Source organism: Theropithecus gelada, chromosome 10, assembly GCF_003255815.1.
Source record: "Theropithecus gelada isolate Dixy chromosome 10, Tgel_1.0, whole genome shotgun sequence".
In the NCBI taxonomy this organism is placed as follows: Eukaryota; Metazoa; Chordata; class Mammalia; order Primates; family Cercopithecidae; genus Theropithecus; species Theropithecus gelada.
In genome coordinates, this window is record NC_037678.1 from 57,676,037 (window position 1) to 57,688,610 (window position 12,574).

General features: G+C 43.5%; 1 protein-coding gene and 1 long non-coding RNA gene across 4 annotated transcripts in view; one reads left to right on the forward strand and one right to left on the reverse strand.

Moving 5' to 3' along the window:
• The window catches only part of STK4 (serine/threonine kinase 4), a 113,955-nt gene extending 106,701 nt beyond the window's left edge, over positions 1–7,254 (reverse strand). For 2 of the 3 annotated variants that reach the window (XM_025399880.1, XM_025399881.1), the window contains exons 1-2: positions 7,125–7,254; positions 900–980 (exon numbers count right to left, since the gene is read on the reverse strand). In XM_025399880.1, coding sequence (XP_025255665.1) covers positions 900–980; positions 7,125–7,159 — 116 coding nt within the window. In that variant the 5' untranslated portion in view covers positions 7,160–7,254. The remainder of the gene's footprint in view (positions 1–899; positions 981–7,124) is intronic. The other variant, XM_025399882.1, reaches the window with a different exon arrangement.
• A 17-nt stretch (positions 7,255–7,271) lies between these two features.
• On the forward strand, positions 7,272–8,777 carry LOC112633321. The gene is made up of 3 exons (XR_003121511.1): positions 7,272–7,613; positions 8,041–8,162; positions 8,277–8,777. It is a non-coding gene; the product is annotated as an uncharacterized LOC112633321 (long non-coding RNA).
• Positions 8,778–12,574: the final 3,797 nt, after the last annotated feature.

The following is a 12,574-nucleotide window of genomic DNA, read 5'->3' on the forward strand; positions in this document are numbered from 1 at the left end:
CTTGACTCAGAAATACTCCCAAGGGATTAAAAATACAGAGACACACATGCATAACCTGTCTCTGAAAGACACACAAGAAGCCGCTACCCTCGGAGATTCTGGGTGGCTGAGAGATAGAGAGAGGTAGGAGGCAGTTTTGTTTTTTTTTAATTGTATGCATTTTAATATTTTTTTAAATTTTGAATCATATGATTGTATCACCTAATCAAAAATCAACAAGAAAAACTTAAGAAATTATGTCCTTAACATTTTAATTTCCTGGTCATTACAGAGGAAGGAATAAATACACAGGATTGAATTAAAAGGATATATGAAAGTATAAAAATTACGTAAACTTTATTGTATCATGAAAGTCAATGATGGTCACTGCACATTACCAATACCGTTTCATCAGCACTTTATAAACGCATTAACAAATCTGTGTTTCAAGAAATCCACTGGCTCCCAACCCAGGATTGTGGATCTCCTAAGTAGCTGCAAAGGTGGTGATAGTGCTTGATTTACTATATTTCACAAAGGTGCAAATATTAAAATACTAAATTCCATTGATTTTCATTGAAACAGTTATTGCAAACCAATCAGAAATTATGAACAGCAAATTTTAAAATTTCTTATAGAATTATAATCTAATTAGTGCTATCTGTTAAGTAGATAAAATCATACAAACCACAGATTCTACAAAAGAGAAAACAATAGATATTCTTCGTGTTAAAAAGACCAGGAATCACTAAATCTGTCTATAATAGTGATTGGAGTAAAGCGAAGAAGAACATTACAAGCTGTAAATTTACCTTCCAACCCACCTAGAGCAATGCTGAAAGGTTCATATCCTTCTGCTTCTTCTGAAGCAGGAAAATGACTGGGACCCAATGGCCCACCCGCAGTTTATTTACACTCACCCTTCTCCAAGTTTCTCTAAGACATCAAATACTTCTTCTGGTTGTTTGGTTAAACTATCTTCATCCAACTTTTTCAGCTGCCTGTGAATGAAGAAATATAAACACAAAATACGTTTTATTTGCTAGCAACTAGAACGTAAAATACATCACTTATTTTATAATTAGTATCCCAGGAACTTCTCTATACAGTCTTTACTAGTTAAGATTTTTTTAAGAAACAGGGTATCACTGTTGTCCAGCCTGGGGTGCAGTGGTACATAGCTCACCGTAACCACAAATTCCTGGGCTCAAGCAATCCTCCTGCCTCAGCCTTCCAAGTAGCTGGGACTATAGGCTCCTGCCACTACGCCTGGCTAATTTTTTTTCTTTTTTGGAGAAATGGAGTCTCACTATTATGCCTACACTGGTCTCAAACTCCTGGAGTCAAGCAATTTTCTCACCTCAGCCTCCCAAACCACTAGGATTATAGGCATGAACCATCCCATCTGGCCTATGGAAAGATGACACTTGTTCTGGGTCACTCTGATAAGCAAGCACATGGAGGGATGCCAAGAGTCAATCTTCAGTTCAAGTTGTATAAGAATTTTCTAACAATTGCCAGGCGCAGTGGCTCACGCCTGTAATCCCAGCACTTTGGGAGGCCAAGGCGGGTAGATAACCTGAGGTCAAGAGTTCGAGACCAGCCTGACCAACATGGAGAAACCCTGTCTCTATTAAAAATACAAAATTAGCCAGGTGTGGTGGCTCATGCCTGTAATCCCAGCTAGTTGGGAGGCAGAGGCAGAAGAATCACTTGAACCCAGGAGACGGAGGTTGCGGTGAGTCAAGATCGCATTATTGCACTCCAGCCTGGGCAGTAAGAGTGAAACTCCATCTCAAAAAAAAAAAAAAAAAGTTGTGTAAGAATTTTATAATAATAAAAATTGTCCTACATAATGGTTTGGACTGCCTTAAGAGGTCCCTAGGTCCCCTTTGCTGGAAAATGTAAATAGAAAACAAACTGTCATGTGGGCCAGGCATGGTGGCTCACTCCTGTAATCCCAGCTCTTTGGGAGGCCAAGGAAGGCAGACCACTTGAGGTCAGGAGTTCAAGACCAGCCCGGCCAATATGGTGAAACCCTGTCTCTACTAAAAATATAAAAATTAGCCGGGCATGGTGACACACGCCTATAATCCCAGCCACTCAGAACGCTGAGGCATAAGAATCGCTTGAACCTGGGAGGTAGAGGTTGCAGTGAGCCAAGATTGCGCCACTACTCTCCAGCCTGGGTGACAGAGAGAGACTGTCTCAAAAAAAAAAAAAAAAAAAAAATTGTCATGTGGCTGAAATGCTGTAGATTCAAGCATTCGATATATCCTTCAAAATCTATTTAAATCTTGAGATTTCATGAATTAAAATTATATAATTATCTCTTCAGAAAAGGTGTTTAATGTAAGGGAATTATGAATTGAAACAACTATGAACTGGACTACAGACTAAGGAAGACACAGGAAACCTTTGCTCTTCCATTAGCAAGTTTTTTGTTTGTCAAAACACATAAATTCTATAGGTATCACAGAAACGGAAAGTGCAAAGTATACGTTTAGACATGATCAAAAGTGAAAAATCACTAGGCAGCTGAGAGTTTCAGATATACTCACAAAGACCTTCCCATGAGTAGACACATACCTTTGACTAGTTCCAAAATTCAAAGGTACTTGGCTGCTCACAATTTCCAGATAATTCAGATTCCTCTGACTATGCTAGACAATCATAACACACATGTGAGGTTGTAAATTAACACTTCTTTAAAACTCTGAGCTCTCTAAAAATTACTAATGAGCTTAAAGAAGGAACTTGCCAAGGAATATGTATGTGTGTGTGTGTGTATGTGTGTGTGTGTAGTCTACACAATGGCTTCCTGAAACTACAAAGAACAACAAAGAATAGAGAGCTGAGGAAATGGTGAAATATGGAAGTAGTCACACTGGAGACTTCTTTGTAGAAAAAAAAAAGGTTTAGACTAGCTGGATAATATCAATTATTACAAGAAAAGACTTAAATACACATACATACACACACACACACACACAAATGTGTACCTTCCTAAATAAAACAGATTAAAATCAGAAGACAAAAAATAAAACACACCAACAAAAACCCTGACCACATCAAGTGTATCTACCAATAAACACTGATCTCAAAAGGACAATCTTACAGAAGTTTATGAATATCAAGGACTATGTACTAGAAAAATGGAGAACTGCTCCAAGTCAAAACTGCCTTAACTTAGTATCAACAAAACAAAATGATCACAGTGACCTTTGAAAACCAAAAGGTCCTAAAAATCAGATACCAATGACATCATAAAAACGCCTACCTTCAAAATGAAAAGGGATGAAGTGAAACTCCTCTTAAACTTCAGAACTGAAACTTCTATAACCTCAAGTCAGAACGAACATCTCATATGCCAGGGTTTTTCTGGTAAAGTCCTGACTTGTGATTGTATAAACATTGGACAATACCTCATTTCTCAAGTATAATCAAAGTTGTATAAACAGCTTATACAAAGGAAGATCAAATATGTTTCTTTGAAGTGTTGACTCTCTGTGGTTTACAAAATGCAAAAGTCACTATTTCAACTACTTCAGGGACCACAGCATAACAAAGGAAATTGACACTGCCTTGAGAGAGACAGCTGCAAGCTTCTGATAATACTTTGACAGACAAACTTTATAGGACTGCTCAGATACTTCTTTGAAACAACCTACGTGGTTTTTTGTTTGTTTTTGATCTGGGGCTATTAAAAACAACTTGAACTTAAGGCACTATTAACCAAGAAGTGGTCAAAATATATTTGCAAAATAGATTCACAAATGTAATGACGGGAATCACGAATTTCATCAGCAATCTTTGTGAATTATCACAATAAAACAGAATTTCACCTAAAAAGTATTACTGAATTATCAACATTTCTATAAAAAATATTTTGATAAGTGATTCATAATAATATTTTATACCATGATTCTTCACAGAACACTATTACCAAAACAGCCTAACTCTGATAATGCAGTTCTCTTATCTGGGACTTCCCCAGGTTCCAGACAGTTTCAGCACTTGCTCATAAATGAACAAGCCTGGTCAACAGAGCATCCATGGACCAAATACTAGTGGATGCTTCTCTCCTAAGTCAGATGGCCATGTGGATGGCCAGCATCCTAGGAATGCACTCTACACCTTCCACTATATCATTTTTTTAAATTATTAACTCTTATATGAGACACCAATCTGTCATCATTCACTTAATCACACACACACAAATGTCAAACTCATGAACACAAAGGGCATTTCCTGCACTGGGGTTGTTGGCAACACATGCCATCTGAATTTCTGAAAAGACACTTGTATCTTTCCAAACACAAATAATGGTGTCTATGAAGTAGTCACTTACAGGTTTGACTAATTCTCAAAGCTTTCTCCCATTTCAGAACTCCCATAAAGTTCATTTTATGTATAACTATTTCTTTTTCCACATAGAGTTTGATAAGGATTACAACAAATATACATGATAAATGGACAAAATTTTTAATAATAAAACTGTGTCCCCAGCTTACCCCAATTCATATGTTGAAGTCCTAACACCCACCATCTCAGAATGTGACTGTATTTGGAGACAAGGTTTTTAAAGAAGTAATTAAGATAAAATGAGGTCATATGGGCATGACTTAATCCAATATGACTGGTGTCCTCATAAGAGGAGATTAGGACACAGACAGGTATAGAGGGAAGAACATGGAGACACAGGGAGATGGCTATCTACGAGCCAAGCAAAGGCCTCAAAAGAAATAACTCTGACAATGCCTTGATTTCAGATCTCTAGCCTTCAGAACGGTGAGAAACAAATTTATGTTGTCTAAACTACCCACTCCATATACTTTGTCATGTCCTAATAAACTGACATAAATGATAATAAAATTGATCTGCTTCAAATTAGGCAGTCTACTAGTTACAATGAGCAGGTAATCACCAGCCACTTAAGAACCCCGTCTTGCAATGCTCTTCTCTTGTACTTTATATAAATTTTTTAAAATCCAAAAGGTACAGGAATGAGCATGCCAAGAAACTTTAATCCTCTGCCCAAGATTATGTAACACAAGGCAAAGAGAGAAACAAAACTCAGATTCCTAATCCTCTTTTCAATTAAATCAAGGCCTCAGAGAAAGAAACCAAGAAGAACGAACGAACGTAGTTCAGAAAGAAACATAACTAGTGTGCATTTATATTTGGATCACTGTGGTACTATAGCAAATATCTGCTAACATACACAGAGACCTGTGAAACACGGGTACTTTCAGAGAGGCATCAGAGCAAGGCAGTTAAGAGCATGGCCGGGTGCGGTGGCTCACGCCTGTAACCCCAGCACTTTGGGAGGCCGAGGTGGGTGGATCACAAGGTCAGAAGATCAAGACCATCCTGGCTAACACGGTGAAACCCTGTCTCTACTAAAAATACAAAAAACTAGCCAGGCGTGGTGGCACGCACCTGTGGTCCCACTTACTCAGGAGGCTGAGGCAGAAGAATTGCTTGAACCTCAGACGGCGGAGACAGCAGTGAGCCAAGACTGCGCCACTGCACTCCACACTGGGTGACAGAGTGAGACTCCGTCTCAAAAAAAAAAAAATGGACTTTGGACCAGACCCCACGGATATTAAAATCCTAGCTCTGCCTCTTGCTATGACTTCTCCCAGCAAATCACTACCCTGTCTGTATCTCAGTTTTATCATCTGTAAAACAGACATATAGGGATATCTACCACCCAGGATTGTTGTGAGGTTCAAATGAGTCAATAAACTGAACCATATGATATGAAGTTACCGTTTCTATGGTTCAAAGATGGTCAAATATCAGCAATTTCATATGCTTCAGCAGGAGACATGGAAAGCACTTAGAACAGTGCCTGGCACCCGCTAAGTGCAATATGAGTGTAATAATCATTACAATTACAGTCTCAGCACACTACGCTAGGGTGAATCCAAAGCCCATCCCAACCACCTATTTGCCTTCTGCAATGTTTGTGCACCTCAAACACCCCCAAGCTCAAACAATCCCTAAGAGTGCTGTCCAGGCAGTCAATCCCTTCTCTTCACCTCTTGGTTGCCCTGCACTTCCACACCCTGAACACTTCCTTCTTTAGAGCTCATTCTGCTGCAGGAAGTCAGACGTCTCTGTAAAATAGAAGTAACCACACTGCACCTCAGAGAAGCATGACTTCTTCGGTCTCTAGTCCCTACTTTTCTCCAGATGTGGCAGATTGGCAAAAGACCCGGGATGTCCACAAGGGAAATTCAGGAGATGAGATTTTCTAGGATCAGCCACCATTCTGATCTTGACCTAAAGCAATTCCAGGTACCACTAGGATCTGGTACTGATATTCACAAAACAACTGAGGCCTGAAAAGGGCACAGTCTGGCAGGGTTCAGTGACCCGGAGTAAAGAAGGAAACACGTTTCCCAACTGCTCTGGACCTCGGTCTCCCCATCTCGAAAATATCCTTTTATATCCTTACCTACCTCCCAATGTCAGGTTCTGAAGAGCTGAGGAGGATGTGAAGACCATTAGGAAGACACTCTGAACATCAGTAATAAAAGATGCCATCCTACAGTGGGGACACCACCAACAGCATCCTCTGAAATGCTACTCTCCACCATCCCCTCCCTTGCTAGACCCTCAACCTTTCTTCGCATGCCTTCAGCCTTAGGCGTAAAGCTTTTCCGCTCCACAGATCCCCACCACCGCACCCCTCAAGTGGGACTTGGGACCCTTGAAAGTCCACCCGGCCTTCCTCTTGGCCAGGTCTCGATCCACCCACCTAAAGAGATCCCTCACAGATTCTCACCCTGCTTCAGCATTCGCCCCTACCTCCGTGAGTTTCTGCTTGGAGAGCGTTCCCCCGAGTGGCCCAGCCTCAGCAGGTACTCTCCCTAACTTGTCCCCACGTTCCTCAGCAGAGTCTCCCCACGGCGAGTGCTCCCTGTAACCGGTCCCAAGTCTAACTCCCTTAGCAGATGCTCCCCTCAGCCGGACCCTCACCCACCAGACGTCCCCCCAACCCCCTCACTCAGCAGGTGCCCCATCAGCTGGGTTGCTTCGCTCTGGTGACTCCCACACAGGTGTCTCCCCTTAGTCAGTTCCCGCCTTTTCTTGCCCTGCCCCCATGCCCGTCCTCTTAGCCAGTGGCCCCTCACCGGCGCGGCGGGTTCCTCAGCTGTACCGTCTCCATGGCGCTGCCGGCAGCCGCCCAGACCCGCTCACTGCTCCATCCTCCCGGCGGACCTCCCTGAGCCCGCCCCGCAGACCCTCCCACACTTCCGCTTTCCGCCCCTACCGGAAACGGAGCGCGGCGCGGGAGCGGGGCGGAGCCACCTCCCTGATCACGTGGTTCGGGCGTGAGTTGTGTGGCGCGGTGAAGTGCGAACCCGGAACCGCCAAGTGGTGAAGGCGCGTCAAGGCGGTGCCCGCTAGTCTCTAGGGTGTCGGCGGCGCTGTCCTCCTGCGATACTGGAGCTCACAAAATACTCGGTCCTCAGGCCGAGAACGCACCTCTAGCTGGGTCCTGGGCCCCATTTCACAGACTGAGATGCGTAAAGCGCCTCCTTTAGAAGAACTGACGATTCTCAGCAAACGAAGTTTTGCATGATTTTGGTGAGGCCGCGCTGCCCCAGGAACGCCTGGAGGTATTTGTGGTTTTCTGCCCTTTACCTGGTTGAATTCTGGTCCCAGCGGGTACGCTGCACAGTTTCTCCTAGGATGTTACAGAGCATCAACGCGCAAATTGCCCCACTGTCTTTCTTAAAGGCCTCTCCTTTATGTCAGTTTGCAGACATAAAAATAAGCAACATTAATTAAGCGTTTGCCATGTACTTGTCTTCATAGATTATTTAATCCCCCATGTCAAGCCTATAAGTTCATTCCCATTTTTATTTAATGATTTAACACAGTGCCTACACGTTTTCAGTGCTTTACCTCATTTAATACTCCTAACAACCTAGACGGTATTATTATTCCTATTTCATAAGGCCAGAGAGGTGAAGTATCTAGCCCAAGGTCACATAGCTTAGAGTATAGGTTTGGGGATTTAAATCCAGGTTGGTTTGATCTCAGGGCCTGCACCACCAAACTGGACAGCCATGGATGTGTAACCTCTTGTTGGGCCTGAGAGACAGACCTTTCTCTCCACTCAGCTCCTGCTTCAGCTATTGTACTTCCGAATGCCTCTACCATCAGTGAGTATTAGGAAAATGGCAGATTCTACCCAGCTGACCCATGGGGGAAAGTTATAGGAGAAAACTTAACCAGAGCAATCTCTCGCTGTTTTTAATTGCCTTGCTTTTCCCAAGGATATGCCATCTACAGAACATAACACCTGAGCACCTACCCTTCAGGGCCACCCAGGTATGGCATCCCATGCACCCAAAACGGGATAAAGGAGCCATTCCCTGACATAGAAGGAAAACATTTACTGAGAAGCTACTGTGTGCCAGACACAATCTTGGACTTTCACTTAATCCTCAAAACAGCACTATGAAGAAGTAGCTACCGTTAACAGATAAGAAAGCTGAGACCCACGGTTTCCACAGCTAAGGAGAGCAAAGGTTTTAACCCAGGACTGTCTTGACTCCACAACAGCAAAATTGTTGTTTTGTTTTTGGTGTTTTGTAGAAATAGGATCTCCCTATTATTACCCAGGCTGGTCTCAAACTCCTGGGCTCCAGCAGTCCTCCCACCTCAGCCTCCCAAAGTGCTGGGATTACAGGCAAGAGCCGCCACACCTGGCTGAATAGGAATTGGGTAAACATTTTTGAAAATTAAATACCAAATTACCATTGCACAATGCCAAACATCTCTCATTTGTCCCCTTCCCAGGATTTTTCCAGAAGATGGACTCACATTATGATGGTCCCCCCCCACCTTTTTTTTTTTTTTTTTTTTTTGAGACGGAGTCTCACTCTGCTCTGTTGCCCAGGCTGGAGTGCAGTGGCCAGATCTCAGCTCACTGCAAGCTCCGCCTCCCGGGTTTACACCATTCTCCTGCCTCAGCCTCCTGATTAGCTGGGACTATAGGCACTCGCCACCTCGCTTGGCCAGTTTTTTGTATTTTTTAGTAGAGACGGGGTTTCACCGTGTTAGCCAGGATGGTCTCGATCTCCTGACCTCGTGATCCGCCTGTCTTGGCCTCCCAAAGTGCTGGGATTACAGGGTTGAGCCACCGCGCCCGGCCTGATGGCCCCGTTTTTCCACAGAATGTTCCCAGTGAAAATTACTGAAATGATGGGAATGTTCTAAATATGTGCTGTATGAAATAGTAACCATTAGCCACATATGGCTACTGAGCACTTTAAATGTGGCTAGCATAACTGAAAGGCCAAATTTTTATTTAAGTTTAAATTTAAATTTAAATAGCAAACTATGGCCAATCATAATAATAGCTTAAGAGAGAAATGGTGAGCAGGGTTACTGGGAGAGGTATTTTCCTATAAGCTCTGGATATACAGTTGACCCATGAAAAAACAAGGGTTGAACTGCATGGGTCCACTAACACAACCCTTGTTTGTTGTTTTTTATTTTTTCAATAAATACAGTCAGCCCTCTCTGTCAGAGGGTTCCACATCCACAGTGAAACATGGTTGGAAAATACAGTATAGGATGTGAAACTTGTGTATAGGGTGGGCTGACTTTTCATTTCCAGGGGTTCTGCAGGGTCAACTACAGTACATGAATATACTCAGATTTTAGTATCCTAATAGATCCTGGAACCAATACCTGGTGGAAACTGGGGGATGATTGCAGAACAGTATTCAAGGGACTAGGCGTGATGGCTTGCACCTGTAATCCCAGCACTTTTGGAGGCCAAGGCAGAAGGATTGCTTGAACCCAGGAGTTCAAGACCAGCCTGGGCAACATGGTGAAACCCCTTTCCTACAAAAACCTTAGCCAGGCATGGCATATTGTGTAATGCCATTTGCATGACCCACATGGTCACCCTGGACCCCATGGATCAGGTCCTGCCTGATGCCACCACCACCACTTCTCTGCCAGGCCCCCAGCGTGATACAAGTTGCATGATGCTCTTTGCTGTAGTGACTTTTAATGGCATAGCTTTGGCAGGTTTGGAGATGTTCAGAATAGGCAAATCTATAGAGCCTGTGGTGGATTCGTGGTTGTCTAAGGCCCTGGGGGAAGGGAGCATAGGTGAATTGGAGGGGACGATTAAAAGGTGTGAGATTTCATTTTGGGGTGATGAAAATGTTCTAAAATTGGTTGTGGTAATGGTTATACAACTCTGAATATACTAAAAGGCATTGAATTGTACACTTTCAATGGGTGAATATGTGTGAGTTATATCTCAATAAAGCTATTTTACCAAAAAAGGCACCTCTTCCCAGAAGACTTCTCTGTTCCCTTGTCCCTCCCCTGACCCTCTCATCTGTCCCTCCTTCAAATTATTTCAGTACTGTTTTTATCAGTCCTGGCATTTATAGGAAGCATTGCAGGAAGGGATTTCCAGGTATTGACTGCTGTATAAGAAACCACCCCAAAGTTTATAGACATAGAACAACAGTCTTTTTTTCTTCTCAGAAATCTACAATTTGAGCATGGCTCAGCAGGAAGGCTCATCTCTGCTTATGGTGTCAATCAGGATCAGCCATGTCCAAAAGGCATCTCACACAGCTGACAGGTTGGTGCTAGCTGTTGACTGGAAGCTCACTTGGGTCTGAAGGCTGGGGGCATCTCCACTTTTCTTGAACTTCCTCACAAAATAAAGCCTGAGTTCTAAAGCATGTTCCCGAGGGAGAGCCAAGTGGATGCTGTAGTGCCTTTTAGTGGAAGATACTTAATGTCATTACCACAGTGGAGGGGAGCCACAAAGGTCCACCCAGTTTCAAGGAGAAGAGACGTAGACTCCATCTCCTCATAGGGCAGTGGCAAGGGTCTGGAAGAGCTTGGGGAACCAGAAATATTATTGGAGCCATTTTTGGAAAATAAAATTTGCCACAGCTACACTTATCCGATAAACCACTCAGGAAATATTCAGCTGCAAGCAAGTTAAAACATCTAAATGTTGGCTTAAAGCACCATGGCATTTACTGTTTGTTTTGGGACAGAGTCTTGCCATGTTGCCCAGGATGGAGTGCAGCAGCATGATCTGGGCTCACTGCAACTTCACCTCCTAGATTCAAGCAATTCTCCTGCCTCAGCCTCCTGAGTAGCTGGGATTACAGGTGCGTGCCACCATGCCCAGCTAATGTTTGTATTTTTAGTAGAGACAAAGTTTCACCATGTTGGCCAGGCTGGTCTCAAACTCCTGACTTCAAGTGATGCACCTGCCTCGGCCTCCCAAAGAGCTGGGATTACAGGTGTGAGCCACCACACCTTGCCTTTATTGTTTATTAATAAGTCAATAAGTCAGCAGTTGATTCAGTGACTCAGCAACATCTATTTCATTTTTCCCCTCCCATCCTACTCAGCATGTTGGCTTTTTCATACTTGTGTTTATTGCCTCATAGTTGCAAAATAGCTGCCATACCTCCACATATCATATCCTTAACCCAGCACTACCAAAGCCAAAAGACAGCAAGAACAGCTACTTGACCCAGTACCTCTCTCTTATAGGGAGGGAAAGCTTTCCAATAAACACCCAACAGACTCTTTTTTTTTTTTTGGGACAGAGTGTTGCTCTGTCGCCCAGGCTGGAGTGCAGTGGTGCTCACTGCAACCTCTGCCTCCCGGATTCAAGCCATTCTACTGCCTAAGCCTCCTGAGTAGCTGCGACTACAGGTGCATGCCACCATGCCCAGCTAATTTTTTCTATTTTTAGTAGAGACAGGGTTTCACTGTGTTAGCCAGGATGGTCTCTATCTCCTGACCTCATGATCCACCCGCCTCGGCCTCCCAAAGTGCTGGGACTACAGATGTGAGCCACCGCGCCCGGCCTCAGACTCCCTTTTATCTCATTGCCCAGATCAGCGTCACATGTGCATCCCTTGATGAATCACTGGCAAGAGAAAATGACATTTTTCTGATTGGCTTAGAGCAATCCCGATTCACTTCCCCAGCCTGGGAGAGTCTCAGGCAAAATTCAGACTCCTGGAAGCAAAGATGGAAGTCATTGAGTAGCCAGCCAGCAGCATGGGCCTCATCTGGTTTTCCCACCACAGTCAGCATTCATCCTTGGTGGGGGCAGGGGGCAAGGGGAAGCATTTCAGATGGACCATCCACCCAGCCCTCAGAAAGCTTATAGTCTGATGGAGTTAAGTGTATGCAGATCATTATAACTGAATTCCTGAAGGTAGAGACTGGATCTTTATCAGTGACTTTTATTGAATGCCAGACCCTATCAGGGTCTTGGATAAACAAAGATAAAGCAGACCCAATTCCTACCATTAAAGACCTCACAGTGTTTAAGGAAAACTACAAACTGGCAATCGAAGGGTGACAAATGCAAAGTTAGGAATAAAGCTAGAGACCAACAGGGAGCAAAGGGAGCACAGTAGGGGTGGGGAGGAGGCTGGAATCAGGAAAGGCTTTCAGACAAGATGATGTTTGAATGGAATGTTATAAGTTAATTCAGGATTAGGCAGGAGAAAAAGTATTTAGAAAAAAAAAATCCAGGAGAAGGAGATAACAAGCAAAGGCT